The sequence below is a fragment of the Bubalus kerabau genome, chromosome 8, assembly GCF_029407905.1.
Source record: "Bubalus kerabau isolate K-KA32 ecotype Philippines breed swamp buffalo chromosome 8, PCC_UOA_SB_1v2, whole genome shotgun sequence".
Lineage (NCBI taxonomy): Eukaryota > Metazoa > Chordata > Mammalia > Artiodactyla > Bovidae > Bubalus > Bubalus kerabau.
The window spans coordinates 12,407,441-12,421,696 of record NC_073631.1 but is presented as its reverse complement, the minus strand read 5'-3'; the positions used below and the strand labels follow the sequence as shown (position 1 = coordinate 12,421,696).

Genomic DNA, 14,256 nt, shown 5'->3' with positions numbered 1-14,256 from the left:
GTCCATGGGGTCGCGAAGAGTCGGACACGACTGAGCGACTTTACTTTCACTTTTCACTTTCATGCATTGGAGAAGGAAATGGCAACCCACTCCAGTGTTCTTGCCTGGAGAATCCCAGGGACGGCGGAGTCTGGTGGGCTGCCGTCTGTGGGGTCGCACAGAGTCGGACACGACTGAAGCAAGTTAGCAGCAGCATTCATATTGTCTGTCTTATATTATCCAACTTAAGGTAAAAAAGACATTTGACAAAATCGAATAGCCTTTCTTGATAGAACTCTCAGAAAACTAGGAGGGGAGCTTCCTCAATCCTATAAATGGCATTTATAAAAAACCCGCAGTTAACATACTCGATGGTGGAAGACTGAAAACTTTCCTCCTAAGATCAGGAACAAGACAAGGATGCCTGCTTTCACCACTGCTGTTTAACACAGAACAAGAAGTTCTAACGAAAGCAGTTGCTCACACTCTCCCCAGCAGCACCAAAAAGTAAAGAAAGAAAAAAAAAGGACATCCAAATTGAAAAGGCAAAAGTTAAACTGTCTCTGTTGATCAAAAATGACATGATCCTATATATGGAGAATTCCAAAGAATCTACACAAAAGCTGCTAGAGCTAATAAATGGATTCAGCAGAGTTGTGGGCACATGCTCAACACGTGAAATCAGTTGTTTCTATAACCAGCCACAGACACTCAAAAAAAAAGGAAATTAAGAAATCCTTTAGAATAACTTCTATAAGGATAAAATACCTAGGAATAAATTTAATAAAAGAGATGCAAGACTTATACATTGAAAACTACAAGAATAAAGTGAAGGGATTCACATTTCCCAGTTTCTTAGTACAAAGCTACAGTAATCCAAGCAATTTGGTACTGCTATAAGGATAGAATTGAGAATGGAATAGAGTTGAGAGTCCTCAAATAACTCCATATACCATACCAACTACTTTTTTGACAAGGATGCCAAGTGAATTCAATGAAGAAAGAGTAGTTTCTTCAACAGATGATACTAGGGCAACTGGAAATTCACACGCAAAAGTATCAAATTGGACTCTTGATCTCACACCACATCAAAAATTAACTCAGTGTCTTAATAACCTAAATATAAAAGCCAAAACCATAAAATTCTTAGGACAAAATATATGTGTAATCTTTATGACATTAGATTTGGCCATGGACCTTTAGATATAACACCAAAAACATGAGTAACAAAAGAAAAAATAGATAAATTGGACTTCATCAAAATTAAAATCATTTGTAAATCAAAGGACATTATCATTAAATAGAAAAGACAAGCTAGATAATAGAAGAAGATACTTGAAAATCATATATACGATAACTGTTTCAGTTTAGTTCAGTTCAGTCGCTCAGTCATGTCCAACTCTGCAACCCCATGGACTGCAGCACTCCAGGCTTCCCTGTCATCACTAACTCCTGGAGTTTACTCAAACTCATGCCCATAGTGTCAGTGATGGCATCCAACCATCTCATCCTCCGTCATCCCCTTCTCCCACCTTCAATCTTTCCCAGCATCAGGGTCTTTTCTAATGAGTCAGCTCTTCGCATCAGGTGGCCAAAGTATTGGAGTTTCAGCTTCAACATCAGTCTTTCCAATGAATATTCAGGACTGATTTCCTTTAGGATGGACTGGTTGGATCTCCTTGCAGTCCAAAGGACTCTCCAGAGTCTTCTCCAACAACACAGTTCAAAAGCATCAATTCTTTGGCACTCAGCTTTCCTTATAGTCCAACTCTCAGATGCATACATGACCACTGGAAAAACCATAGCTTTGGCTAGATGGACCTTTTTTGGTAAAGTAATATCTCTGCTCTTTAATATGCTATCTAGGTTGGTCATAGCTTTTCTTCCAAGGAACAAGTTTCTTTTAATTTCATGGCTGCAATCACCAACTGCATTGATTTTGGAGCCCCAAAAATAAAGTCTCTCACTGGTTCCATTGTTTCCCCATCTACTTGCCATGAAGTAATGGGACTGGATGCCATGATCTTAGTTTTCTGAATGTTGAGTGCTTACTATTCAGAATATAAAAGGAACTCCTACAACTCAGCAACAAAAAGACAGCTCAATTAAATTGGGTAAAGGACTTAACATTTCTCCAGTAAAGATACACAAGTGGCTAACAAGCACATGAGATGATGTTCAAGATAATTAGGCATTAAGGAAATGCAAATCAAAACACACAAAGAATCCACACCTACTAGGGTGGCTGTAATAATAACAGTTTATAAAGGAAGATATTGAGGGTTGAGGAAGTAGAGAAAATAGAACCTTTGTATGCTGTAGATGGTAATATAAAATGGTGTGGTGTCTGTGGAAAACAGTGGAATAGTTCTTAAAAACACTAAACATAGAATTACTGTTTCATCCAGCAATTCCACTCCTAGGTGCATACCTAAAGAAAACAAGAGCTCAAATATCTGTATTCCAACATTTTTATCAGCAATATTCATAATAACCAAAAAGGTGGACACAAGCTGAGTGTTAATCAACAAATCAATGGATAAAGAAAATGTGGTATATACATACAATGGATTCTTATTCATCCACAGAAAGGAATGAAGTTCTGAAACATGTCATAACATGGATGGACCTTGAAAATATGTTAGGTGAAATGAGCCAAACACAAAAGGAAAAAGTGTTTGATTTTACTTATATTAAATAAATATCTAGAACAGGCAAATTCATAAACAGAAAGTATGTTAGAGATTACCACAGGTGTGATGTGCAGAGAGTGAGGCCTTACTGGTGACAGAATTTCTGTTTGGATGTTGACATGTGAAAATCGTGGTGATGGTTCACAGCGTTATGAATGTAATGAACGCCACTAAATTCTACACTTAAAACATGGGTAAAGTGGCAACTTTTATTAAACAAAATGTGATAGATCTATGAAATCTGCCAGGTAATCTAAGTATACTCAGCCTGTCTTCCTTCTTCACTTAAATATTTTCAAAGTTGGCTGGTAGAGAAAGAGTAATAATAATGATAGTACTTGGACATTAAATTAATTGCATTTTATACTACCACTTAGGTAAAGCAGGTTCAAGTGAAAAAGAAGCAAGGTTTAGTGACTTCTGACTCACTGTAAGTCAGAATATCATCATCTGGTAAAGTGGGTATGTTCTTTCACTCCTGTGTAATTGAGAAATTCCTGTTCTTACCATCTGAAAAATAGAAGAATTGCATTGTTTTGGTTAGGATTATTCTTTTAGGATAAGAAGAGCCTACTTTCATTTAAAAAGAACAGTTGTTGACTAATACTCCCTGAATACACTACTAGGAATTATAACTATTCTCTACTCAAATTCTTCAAATTCACTAAGTCGGTTTTTACTAACTAGAAAAATATTTTCTTTCACTTTTTCCCAACATTTAGTTTCAGAAATTAAAAACCCATAAGAAAGTTGAAAAAGTAATAAAATTCATACCATATACCATTCATTAAATTCACTAATTGTTAACATTTTACTATATTTGCTTCACCTTTCCTCTCTTTTCTTTGTAAACCGTTTAAAATTGAGTTGCAGGCATCACGGCACTTCATCCTTAAATATTTTAACATCATCTTATAAGAACAAGGATGTACTGTACATACCACAGTACCACTGGCAACCCAATAAAATTAGTATTTCCACAGTAATATCTAGTATCAGACCCATATTCAGATTTCCCCCCTGTTTCTCAGTCTCTTAAAACACTCAACTGAAGAAGCTAGTCAACCTTCATGCTTTGTATTTGTTACCTCTTTGCTTCTTTTAATCAAGAGCAATCCCCTTATCTTTTTTCCTCCATGAAATTCTGATTCAATTTTTTAAATATTGTGTGGAGTGTTATTTTAGTTAGCAAGACAACAAAACTTTTTACTGTAAGGAATCTGGGTCATTTTGAATCATATATGGAAATATTCAAGTATTTATTTAGAATCTCTGTAATTGGTGATCATATTATTCCATGTATAAATGTATTCTGTGGGGTAGCATTTTTCAGTCTTTTTTAATCTTATCAGATAAAGGGAAACTTTAGTTTTTAAAACTTAAAAAAAGTATGCTCTCCTTTCATGTTATTTATCAAATAAAAACTGTTAAGCTCTTTTCAAACTTCATGTATCCTGGGAATGGACAATACTTCTTTCATCTTTGTGGTTCACTACTATGTTGTGTGAAGCATAAAATTTAGAAGGATGTTTGAGGAATATAAAGAATTTAAGTAAAATTGTACTAGAAATTACTCACACTCATATCCATAAACTGATGATAATTTTACTGGACTTGAATCAGAGGTTAGCAAACTGGCCTATTACCATATCTGAACTGTTGCCTATTTTTGTATATCCTATAAGCTATTAATGGCTGAAAAATTCAGAAGAATTAATATTTCATGTCATGTGAACATTTCATGAAACTCAAATTTCAGAATCAGTATAAAAAGTTTTAGTATAACTCTGACATTTGTAGATGTATTGTCTACAGCTGCTTTTGTGCTAAACTAGAAGAGTTGAGTCACTCTATTAGAGACTTTATGACTCACAAAGCTTAAAATAATACTGTCTGGTCTTTAATAGAAAAGACTTGTCAACCTCTGCTCTAAAGCAAAACCAGCTTATTTATATGCAGTTACATAGCTTTTGCTTTTTCATGTTAGTGACAAGTTGTACATTTATAAAAGGAAATTGTGGCCTAATAACCATACTATATTTTCTCCTTTAAGATTGAAGACCCACTAGCTATTCTTATTCTCTTTGATGAAGCCAGATATAATTTATTGAAGGGCTTTTATACAGCTCCTGATGCTAAACTGATAACGTTGGCAAGTCTACTGTTGCAGATAGTTTATGGAAATTACGAGAGTAAGAAACACAAGCAAGGTTTCCTAAAGTAAGTATTTAATATAATTCATGGTCTTGTGCTATGCCCAAGATTCAGTTTACCAAGGAAGTTTAGAAATATGTTATTAAGAACTATTTAGACACTGGTTTGGAATTAAATAACATAAGGCATGGAATGAGAAGAAAACCTATAGTAATACATTCTTTTTTAAGTTACATTCTCTCCAAGGTTATTTTTCTTATATTTGAATATAGCGTGATATGCTTTTTACTTGTCTTTCTTTACTGTATGTTTAAATAAGTTCACTAAAACCTTACTTAGATAAGTAGTAAAAAAAAAAAAAATGTTATAAGGCAGACACATTTCACAACCCACCCAAAAACTAGTTCATGTTTCATGTTGTGAGAAAACACTGAAGTTTAGCACATCTAAAGTTTGTTTATTGTAGTTTTCAGTATTCAAAAATATTTTGTGCTTACTGAAAAAAGAAACATTTCTCTAGACTGAGCAATGTTGGGATCATGACTTCTTGCTTAAAATGTCGAGTTCTCTGATATTTTAAGTATAGTATTTTTCAGCTCAAAAATCATTTAAAACCATTTATATCTAGATGATTATATTACTTTAGCTACTAAAGATAATTTATTTTTAAAATGTTGGCATATTTGCTTACAGTGAAGAAAATCTCAAATCTATTGTACCTATTACCAAATTGAAAAGTAAGGCACCTCACTGGACAAACCGAATACTTCATGAATACAAGGTAAGCTGTTACATAGAAATAAAAAGACATAGCCTCGTTGACAGTTTGTTAATATTATTAATGTTTTAAACATAGGTACATTAAATTTATATTCCTGAAATTAAAAAGTTATAGTTCACATATCTGAAAGAAAAAGTAGCAAGATACTTTATTTTTAACAATATAGAATTTTTTACTGACTACCTTCTGTATGCTGGTACTGTGGTAAGTGCTAGAGATTTTTTAAAAATATGAAATAATATACTGTCTTTATCCATGTACTTAAAATGTAATAAATAAGCATTATTTTTAGACCTTGATTTTTATTTTTTAATAGAAGATCTCAGAAGAAAAAATGCCCTCGGGATAATGTCACACATGTTATTCTTTGGGTTAGCCTTGATTTTAGAGACTGTTTAGTTGACCTGTTTGGATTGTTAAAGGTACATTCTCCTTTCACATCTCCTTATTTTACTTTGTTTTTAGAATCTTAGTACAAGTGAAGGTGTCAGTAAAGAAATGCATCACCTACAGCGCATGTTCTTACAGAACTGTTGGGAAATTCCTACATATGGAGCTGCTTTTTTCACAGGACAGATATTTACAAAGGCAAGCCCCAGTAATCATAAAGTCATCCCTGTGTATGTAGGTGTGAATATAAAAGGACTTCATCTCCTCAACATGGAAACTAAGGTAGATTTTTATCTTTTCAGCTGTTTTTGACCAGTCACACTATATATATAATATTTAAAATAACAGTACCAGGCTACATGAACAGTTTCATTTATAATAGCAGAGGATGGGGGTTGAAAACAAAATGATTACCAATAGGGAATTGTAGTACATTTCTACATTGAAATACCTTGCAGCCATACAAAAAAATGAAGAATATTTTTGTGTAGAATGATCCCTAAGATATATTTGGTGCTGAACCATATGTAATATGCTATCATTCATGTAAAAATGGGTGGTAACGGGTAGTTAACTGAAGAAAACAAAAACACTAACACAGAAAGATACACGCACATCCCTTTTCATTGAAACATTACTTACAGTGGCCAAGATAAACAACTTAAGGGTTATCAGTGGACAGATGGCTAGAGAAAATGTGTGTGTGTGTGTTTTATGTTGTTACAGGATTGTTGGGGGGAATTCCTACGTATGGAGCAGCTTTTTGCACAGGATAGATATTTACAAAGGCAAGCCCCAGTACTCAGTCATCCCTGTGTATGTAGGCATGAGCATGAAGGTTATACATGCGCGCACACACACACACACACACACAATGGAATATTATTACTTGGCCATTAGAAAGAATGAAGTCTTGCCATTTGCAATAATATGGATGGACCTTGAGGCCATTATGCTAAGTGAAGTAAGTCAGACAAAGATAAATGCTATATGATCTCATTTGTGTGTGGTGGAATCTTAAAAAAACAAAGAAGCTTATAGAAATAAGAACAGACTGCTGGTTGCCAAAGGCAGGGAGTTGGGAGATGGGCAAAATAGGTAAAGGGGGTCAAAAGATAGAAACTCTGAGCTTTAAAATAAGTCATGGGATGTAGTATAGAGCTTAGTTAATAATGCTGTATTGCATAGTTGAAAGTTGCTGAGAGATGAATCTTAAAATTCATCACAACAAAAAAATGTGTTAACTGTGTATGGTGATGAATGTTAACAATACTTGCAGTATATACAAATACTGAATCATGCTGTATACCTGAAACTAATATAATGTCATATGTCCGTTATACCTCAAAAAATGTGGGCAAGTGAAAACTAGATTTATATAAATATGTGTTGTGGTGCTTTTGTGTGGATAAGAAGTTTCTTAAAGGCTTTGGAGAAGGGAAACTATGTAACTGGGCATAGAAGTAGAAGGGAGACATTTCACTTTATAGCATTTTGCAACTTAAAAAAAAATTTAACTGTGATTGTATTATCTATTTAAAAATTAATTAGATATGAATGAAAAAGATACAAATTTTAAAAGGAAGTAAAATATCTGAAACAAGTGGTTCATTTTGAAAATTTGAATTAGTTACAAGAACATATTTGGGGGCAGGATGAAGTGTGGATTGGACTGTGAATACCTGTTAGAACACTTCAGAGCTTTTCTATTCCACCATCTTGGTCTGGTGGAGGTGATGGAATTCCAGTTGAGCTATTTCAAATCCAAAGATGATGCTGTGAAAGTGCTGCACTCAATATGCCAGCAAATTTGGAAAACTCAGCAGTGGCCACAGGACTGGAAAAGGTCAGTTTTCTTTCCAGTCCCAAACAAAGGCAATGCCAAAGAATGCTCAAACTACTGCACAATTGCACTCATCTCACACGCTAGTAATGCTCAAAATTCTCCAAGCCAGGCTTCAGCAATACATGAACCGTGAACTTCCAGATGTTCAAGCTGTTTTAGAAAAGGCAGAGGAACCAGAGATCAAATTGCCAACATCCACTGGATCATCGAAAAAGCAAGAGAGTTCCAGAAAAAGATCTATTTCTGCTTTATTGACTATGACAAAGCCTTTGACTGTATAGATCACAATAAACTGTGGAAAATTCTTCAAGTGATGGGAATACTGGACCACCTGACCTACCTCTTGAGAAACCTATATGCAGGTGAGGAAGCTACAGTTAGAACTGGACATGGAACAACAGACTGGTTCCAAATAGGAAAAGGAGTACGTCAAGGCTGTATATTGTCACCTTGCTTATTTAACTTATATGCAGAGTACATCATGAGAAATGCTAGGCTGGAAGAAGCACAAGCTGGAATCAAGATTGCCGGGAGAAATGTCAGTCCTCAGATATGCAGATGACACCACCCTGATGGCAGAAAGTGAAGAACTCAAAAGCCTCTTGATGAAAATGAAAGAGGAGAGTGAAAAAGTTGGCGTAAAGCTCAACGTTCAGAAAACTAAAATCATGGTATCCGGTCCCATCACTTCATGGTAAATAGATGGGGAAACAGTGGAAACAATGGCTGACTTTATTTTATTGGGCTCCAAAATCACTGCAGATGGTGACTGCAGCCATGAAATTAAAAGACGCTTACTCCTTGGAAGGAAAGTTATGACCAACCTAGATAGCATAATTCAAAAGCAGAGACATTACTTTGCCGACAAAGGTCCGTCTAGTCAAGGCTATGGTTTTTCCAGCAGTCATGTATGGATGTGAGAGTTGGACTGTGAAGAAAGCTGAGCGCTGAAGAATTGATGCTTTTGAACTGTGGTGTTGGAGAAGACTCTTGAGAGTCCCTGGGACGGCAAGGAGATCCAACCAGTCCATCCTAAAGGAAACCAGTCCTGAATATTCATTGGAAGGACTGATGCTGAAGCGGAAACTCCAATACTTTGGCCACCTCATGCGAAGAGCTGACTCATTGGAAAAGACCCTGATGCTGGGAAAGATTGAGGGCAGGAGGAGAAGGGGACGACAGAGGATGAGATGGCTGGATGGCATCACCGACTGTATGGACATGGGTTTGCATGCACTCTGGGAGTTGGTGATGGACAGGGAGGCCTGGGTCGCAAAGAGTTGGACACGACTGAGCGACTGAACTGAACTGAAGCGAAGCTTATGTAAAAAGGCATTTTAGATTAGGAAATGTCACTGTAAACCTAATTCTTATTTTCATCATTTAAGTCTCATTTATGTAATCACATAACTTCTGAAAATATCCCAGCGGTAGTTTCATGATAACTCAGAATCATTGTTATGGCAGCAGTTATTTTACCATACTATTAGATATGCCTGTGAATGGAGAGAAGGACAATGCAGGGACATATGCAGAAGAGGGACTGGCTTCAGTAATTCACTTGGAACGTGACTTTTTGAAGTCTTTGATATTGGCTTGTTTTTGAGTCATTTCGTATCATTTTCTATTTAGACTATTTTATTCATACAAAATATAAACTGTTTATTAGCTTATAACTACTTTTTTATTCCCTATTGTACTGTTTGTTAGAGGAAATGAAAGAAATTCCCCTTGTCATTTCAAGAAATTCGCCCTCTGCTATTTTAGAGCATTTTATATCAATATCTGCAAATTCTTCTTCACTGAACTGGTGGTGATGCCATGGGCGTAACACTGAGCCTTTTCTCTAAACTGTATATTATGTTTGACTTTTGGTAGCATTCCAAATTTAGGCAACAGTAAAAAGCTTTATATAGTATTCAAAGGATGGTTCAGTAATATCTTATAACATTTCATCCTATGAATAATATTCTGTTCCAGGAATTGAGTGAGATAGCAGTAGCAGGCAGAGGATGATAATAGGATTATTAAGAATCTGCTTTTTCTAGAAATAGAAATGCTGTCATTGGGTATATACAGAGGTGATTGAAACCAAGGGTAATGTTTTCTCGCCACATAATCATTACCTGTGTGCTCTGTAAGCTACAGGTAAATTTATGGCACTATAAAAGCTCTAAGATTTTCAAACCATCAAAGATGAGAACAGTCAGCTTGTCGTCAGTTGTCTTAGATTGAGCAAGACCTAAGGTGTCTATATGGTCAATATGACAGACTTGCTTAAATAGAGTAAACACCTTCATCTGAAAAAATATCTTCATTTGCATTTAAAACTCTGTTTCAGTGTGTACTTTGTGTAAATAGCTATCTTAGCAGATCCTACCCATATGTTATATTTTATAAGTATAGCTATTTGTAAGCAAAATGTTATTATTTTCCCATTAGACATGGTATACACATGTAAATTAATTACATTATGTTTCACTTACAGAACCTCACTTTCAAAATGCCCTAAATCATAATCTTTCTGGCATATCCTTTGTTTATTATTTACAATCATTATGTTAAGAACTGCTAGTCCTGGAGAGGTAATGTTTCTAAATATACTTATTTTAAAGGATGGCATGAACATTTTCTTTTATATATGTATGCAAAGAATATATTTATTTTTAGGGTAAGAAAATACAAGTTATTACTAGGAGATAATTATTTTTTAAATAATCGAATATATTGGATTCCTATTTAAATATACCATTATTTAGAACATGTAGGTACAAGGTACTGTCATTGTTTTTTAAATAGTTCAGTTGAATATATGAAGGATATATTATTGATTTTTAAAATAGTGCTTATATTTACTATAAATATGGGCTTCCCCCATGGCTCAGATGGTAAAGAATCTGCCTACAATGCAGGAGACCTGGGTTTGATCTCTGGGTTGGGAACATCCCCTGGAAAAGGGAAAGGCTACCCACTCCAGTATTCTGGCCTGGAGAATTTCATGGACTGTATAGTCCATGGGGTCTCAGAGTCAGTCACAGCTGTGACTTCCACTTTCTTTCACTTACTATAAATATAACAATGTACTTATTTTCAGTGATACGAAATTGCCTAAGTCACCAATTTTACCACATTAAATAAATTTCAGATCTGAAAGTACTGTATGAATATTCAAAAGGTACTGAACATAGTAAAAGGAATTGTTTTTAACCTGCAGAAAGTAAACTTTTAGTACACTTAATTTTCTTGAAAGCCACTAATAGAACGGGCATCTTTGTTTTCCCATCATTGGGTAAGTTTAAAATGTACATACAGTGTGTTGATTTGTTATACTTAACCTATTTCAAAATGGTTACCACTATAGCATTAGCCACACCTCTATCACATCACATAATTATAATTTATGTTTTCTGGTGAAAACATTTAAGATCTACTCTCTTAGCAAGTTTCAAACATATAGTACAGTATTGCTAACTATAAGCACCATGCCCCACATTAGATTCCCAGAACTTAATTCATCTTATAACTGAAAGTTTGTACTACTTTGACCAACATCTCAATTCCCCCCACCCGCCAGTCCCTGATATAACCACCATTCTACTCTCTGTTTCTATGAGTTTGGCTTTTTTAGATTGCACATATTAAGTGGTATCATCCTATGGTATTTGTCTTTCTTTAGCTTAAGGTCCTCCAGTTCCATCCGTGTTGTTGCAAAAGACAGGATATCCTTATTTCTCATGGCTGAATGTGTGTGTGTGCATAAATATATATACATAGCACAGAATGGGCATCTTCAAATAATTTTGTCATTCTGATAAAAAGAGTGTCATTGCTCAAGAAGTCTGCTATGGCTCTGTGCTGCAGGCTATGTCAAGTTACCAAGTGAACCATTCTGTTTAGACCTGCTTAGATAAGTGTAGATAGTAAGAGCAGATAGGTGTTGTTTTTAATAAATATTTCAATATTAATGATTTCCAATTATGTTGCAGGCTTTACTCATCAGTCTTAAGTATGGTTGCTTTATGTGGCAATTGGGAGATGCTGATTCATGTTTTCAGATCCATAGCATGGAAAATAAAATGAGCTTTATAGTACATACAAAACAGGTAAGTACCTAATCAGTTCTTGATTTACCTGATAGTAATAAACTCTACTGTATTAGTAAAATTATTTCTTTCTTAAAAAACGACAGTCCATTTTACTTCAAGTAAAACCTCTAACGTGAAATTAATATTATTTAAGACCAAGGTAAAAAGGCAGGTCTTTCCTAAACAAAGCAAGAAACTTAGCTGGATAATTTATTGCACTCTTATAACAATGAAAAATTCCTTTTCAAATAGAGAACACTCTGTCTACTGCCATGTATGTCATTTACACATTTTTATATGTTTCAAATTTATTGTTGACATGTATTTTACTTTGTAGGCCGGCCTTGTGGTAAAACTGCTGATGAAGCTAAATGGACAGTTAATGCCCATGGAAAGAAATTCGTGAGAGGAAACCAGCTGATACTCAAGCCACCACATTTTGTGATGTAGATTTTTTCCATGAAAGATTTCTTAACCTTACTTTTAACAAGGCATTTAGTCTCTTGTAATATATATGTATACTATTACATTGTACAGAATCTGTACTCATGTTTGGTGTGTGATATACCAATTAGTTTTATATAATATCCTTATAAGTTAATTTTTAAGAGAAACACACAAAAATGTGTAGATTGATAGTCTGTATAACATTAGACAAAACAGTAAGCTTTAAAAAAGTTATTTTTGGTAAATGATAAAGAATTTAGAGGGGAATATGATGAAATTAAAAATACAGGTTTGCTATATCTTTATGTGTGTATCATTTCAAAATATACAGAAAGTCAACATCTGAATAAAGAAAATATGTTTTCTACTTAAAGCATATATAACACTATTACTTAAAATGTGTTTTTGTAATCTTTGAACATTTTTCACATGTTAAGATACTTAATTAAAATAAGCTAGTATATCTCAAAGTATTATAGTTATTGAAACTCCTGCATCATAATTATCTGAGTACCTCTTAAAAACAAGGATTTCAGGGACTCATTCTAGACAGGTTCATTCACTGTCTTCAAAATAGCAGAGCCTGTGAATTTTCTCTTAAGTTTTAGTTTGTTTTCTGTTGATGCAATTCCAGACACAGAAATGAATTTGTATTATTAAAGTTAAGTAAATTATACAAACTTCCTGGCACACAAACTCATACACACATGGACACACAGACTAAGGGACAGTCTCTGGTATTAGTTGTTTCATTTATTAAGAACATGCTGTATTTTTATGAGTTCGCACAATGGTGTAATACTGCCTTTACATTGTAGGAAGTAGATCACCAGATATCTGGTGGTTTTCTTTAGGGAAGCACTGATGTCATATGAGTAGCTAATTTGATTAATCTGCCATTTAATATTGAAATTAGGCTTTCCAAGTTTTCCAGAAATTAGTCTTTCCAATTCCAAGAATTGTTGTATTCAATTCAGAGACAGTTCAGAGATTCAACAGTCACATTTAAAATTAGCCCACACATTGCAGATAATTTTTTCATATCATCATCTACTCTTCAGATTGACTTCTGTGTATGTTTAACGGTGGTCTGCTGAGCTTTATTAAGATGATGTGGTTCAGTAAATTAAAAGAGAAACCCTGATTTATCTTTACCTCGATGCTAAGCATCTTTGACTACATAGACAGTGCTCTGCTCAGTTTCATCCATTTCAGTGGCCTCAGTTATTACCAAATACTCTGTTGACTCCCAGACCTAAAACTCTAGCCTCAGCCTTTCTTCTGAGTTCTTGATCTTAATTTCTTGCTATTCCAGCTCCCCGTCAGTGGTTTACACAAGGAACATCTATTTCATCATAGCTGGAAGCAGTTTGTTCCATCTCCTGCCCCATTCTCTCCTTAATGCTTGTATTGTCTGGTTAATGGCATCAGACTGCACGTGGCTGCTTAGCCTGGAAATTTGGGAGTGTTCTACAGCTTTTCTGCCTTTAATCATCCTACACAGTCCTCTTACCAAGTTCTGTCAAATGCCCTGTGAGTCCTTCCTGTTCCCTGCCTGTGTTTGCACTGCAACCACCATAGTTCAAGTCCTTGACGTCTGTTCCTGGGCTCATTGTAGCATCTTCCCCTGGCTTCCCAACTCAGAGCCTACATTCTGCCCACCTGTTTCTCCACACCTCTCTCATAGATCCAGTTATTTCATTACCTTCTGAAAATCCTCCTCACTGCGTGTAAAGTTAAATTCCAGTTCCTTAGTACTGAATATGCTAACCCACCTATCCAGATTAATATCTATCCATTTCTCCCACACTCATTCTGTGCTTCCAGCCCAGTGTTTCCCAACCCTGGCTCTGCAGTAATGTTGTATGGGGAGTTCTACTG

The 14,256-nt window shown here is 35.0% G+C and overlaps 1 protein-coding gene across 3 annotated transcripts in view; it reads left to right on the top strand.

Moving 5' to 3' along the window:
- KRIT1 (KRIT1 ankyrin repeat containing) overlaps window positions 1-12,764 on the top strand; it is a 38,452-nt gene extending 25,688 nt beyond the window's left edge. For all 3 annotated transcript variants that reach the window (XM_055589700.1, XM_055589699.1, XM_055589701.1), the window contains 5 exons: window positions 4,726-4,892; window positions 5,520-5,607; window positions 6,073-6,279; window positions 11,830-11,946; window positions 12,266-12,764. In XM_055589700.1, the coding sequence (XP_055445675.1) occupies window positions 4,726-4,892; window positions 5,520-5,607; window positions 6,073-6,279; window positions 11,830-11,946; window positions 12,266-12,334 (648 nt within the window). In that variant the 3' untranslated portion in view covers window positions 12,335-12,764. The remainder of the gene's footprint in view (window positions 1-4,725; window positions 4,893-5,519; window positions 5,608-6,072; window positions 6,280-11,829; window positions 11,947-12,265) is intronic.
- The last annotated feature ends 1,492 nt before the right edge of the window (window positions 12,765-14,256 follow it).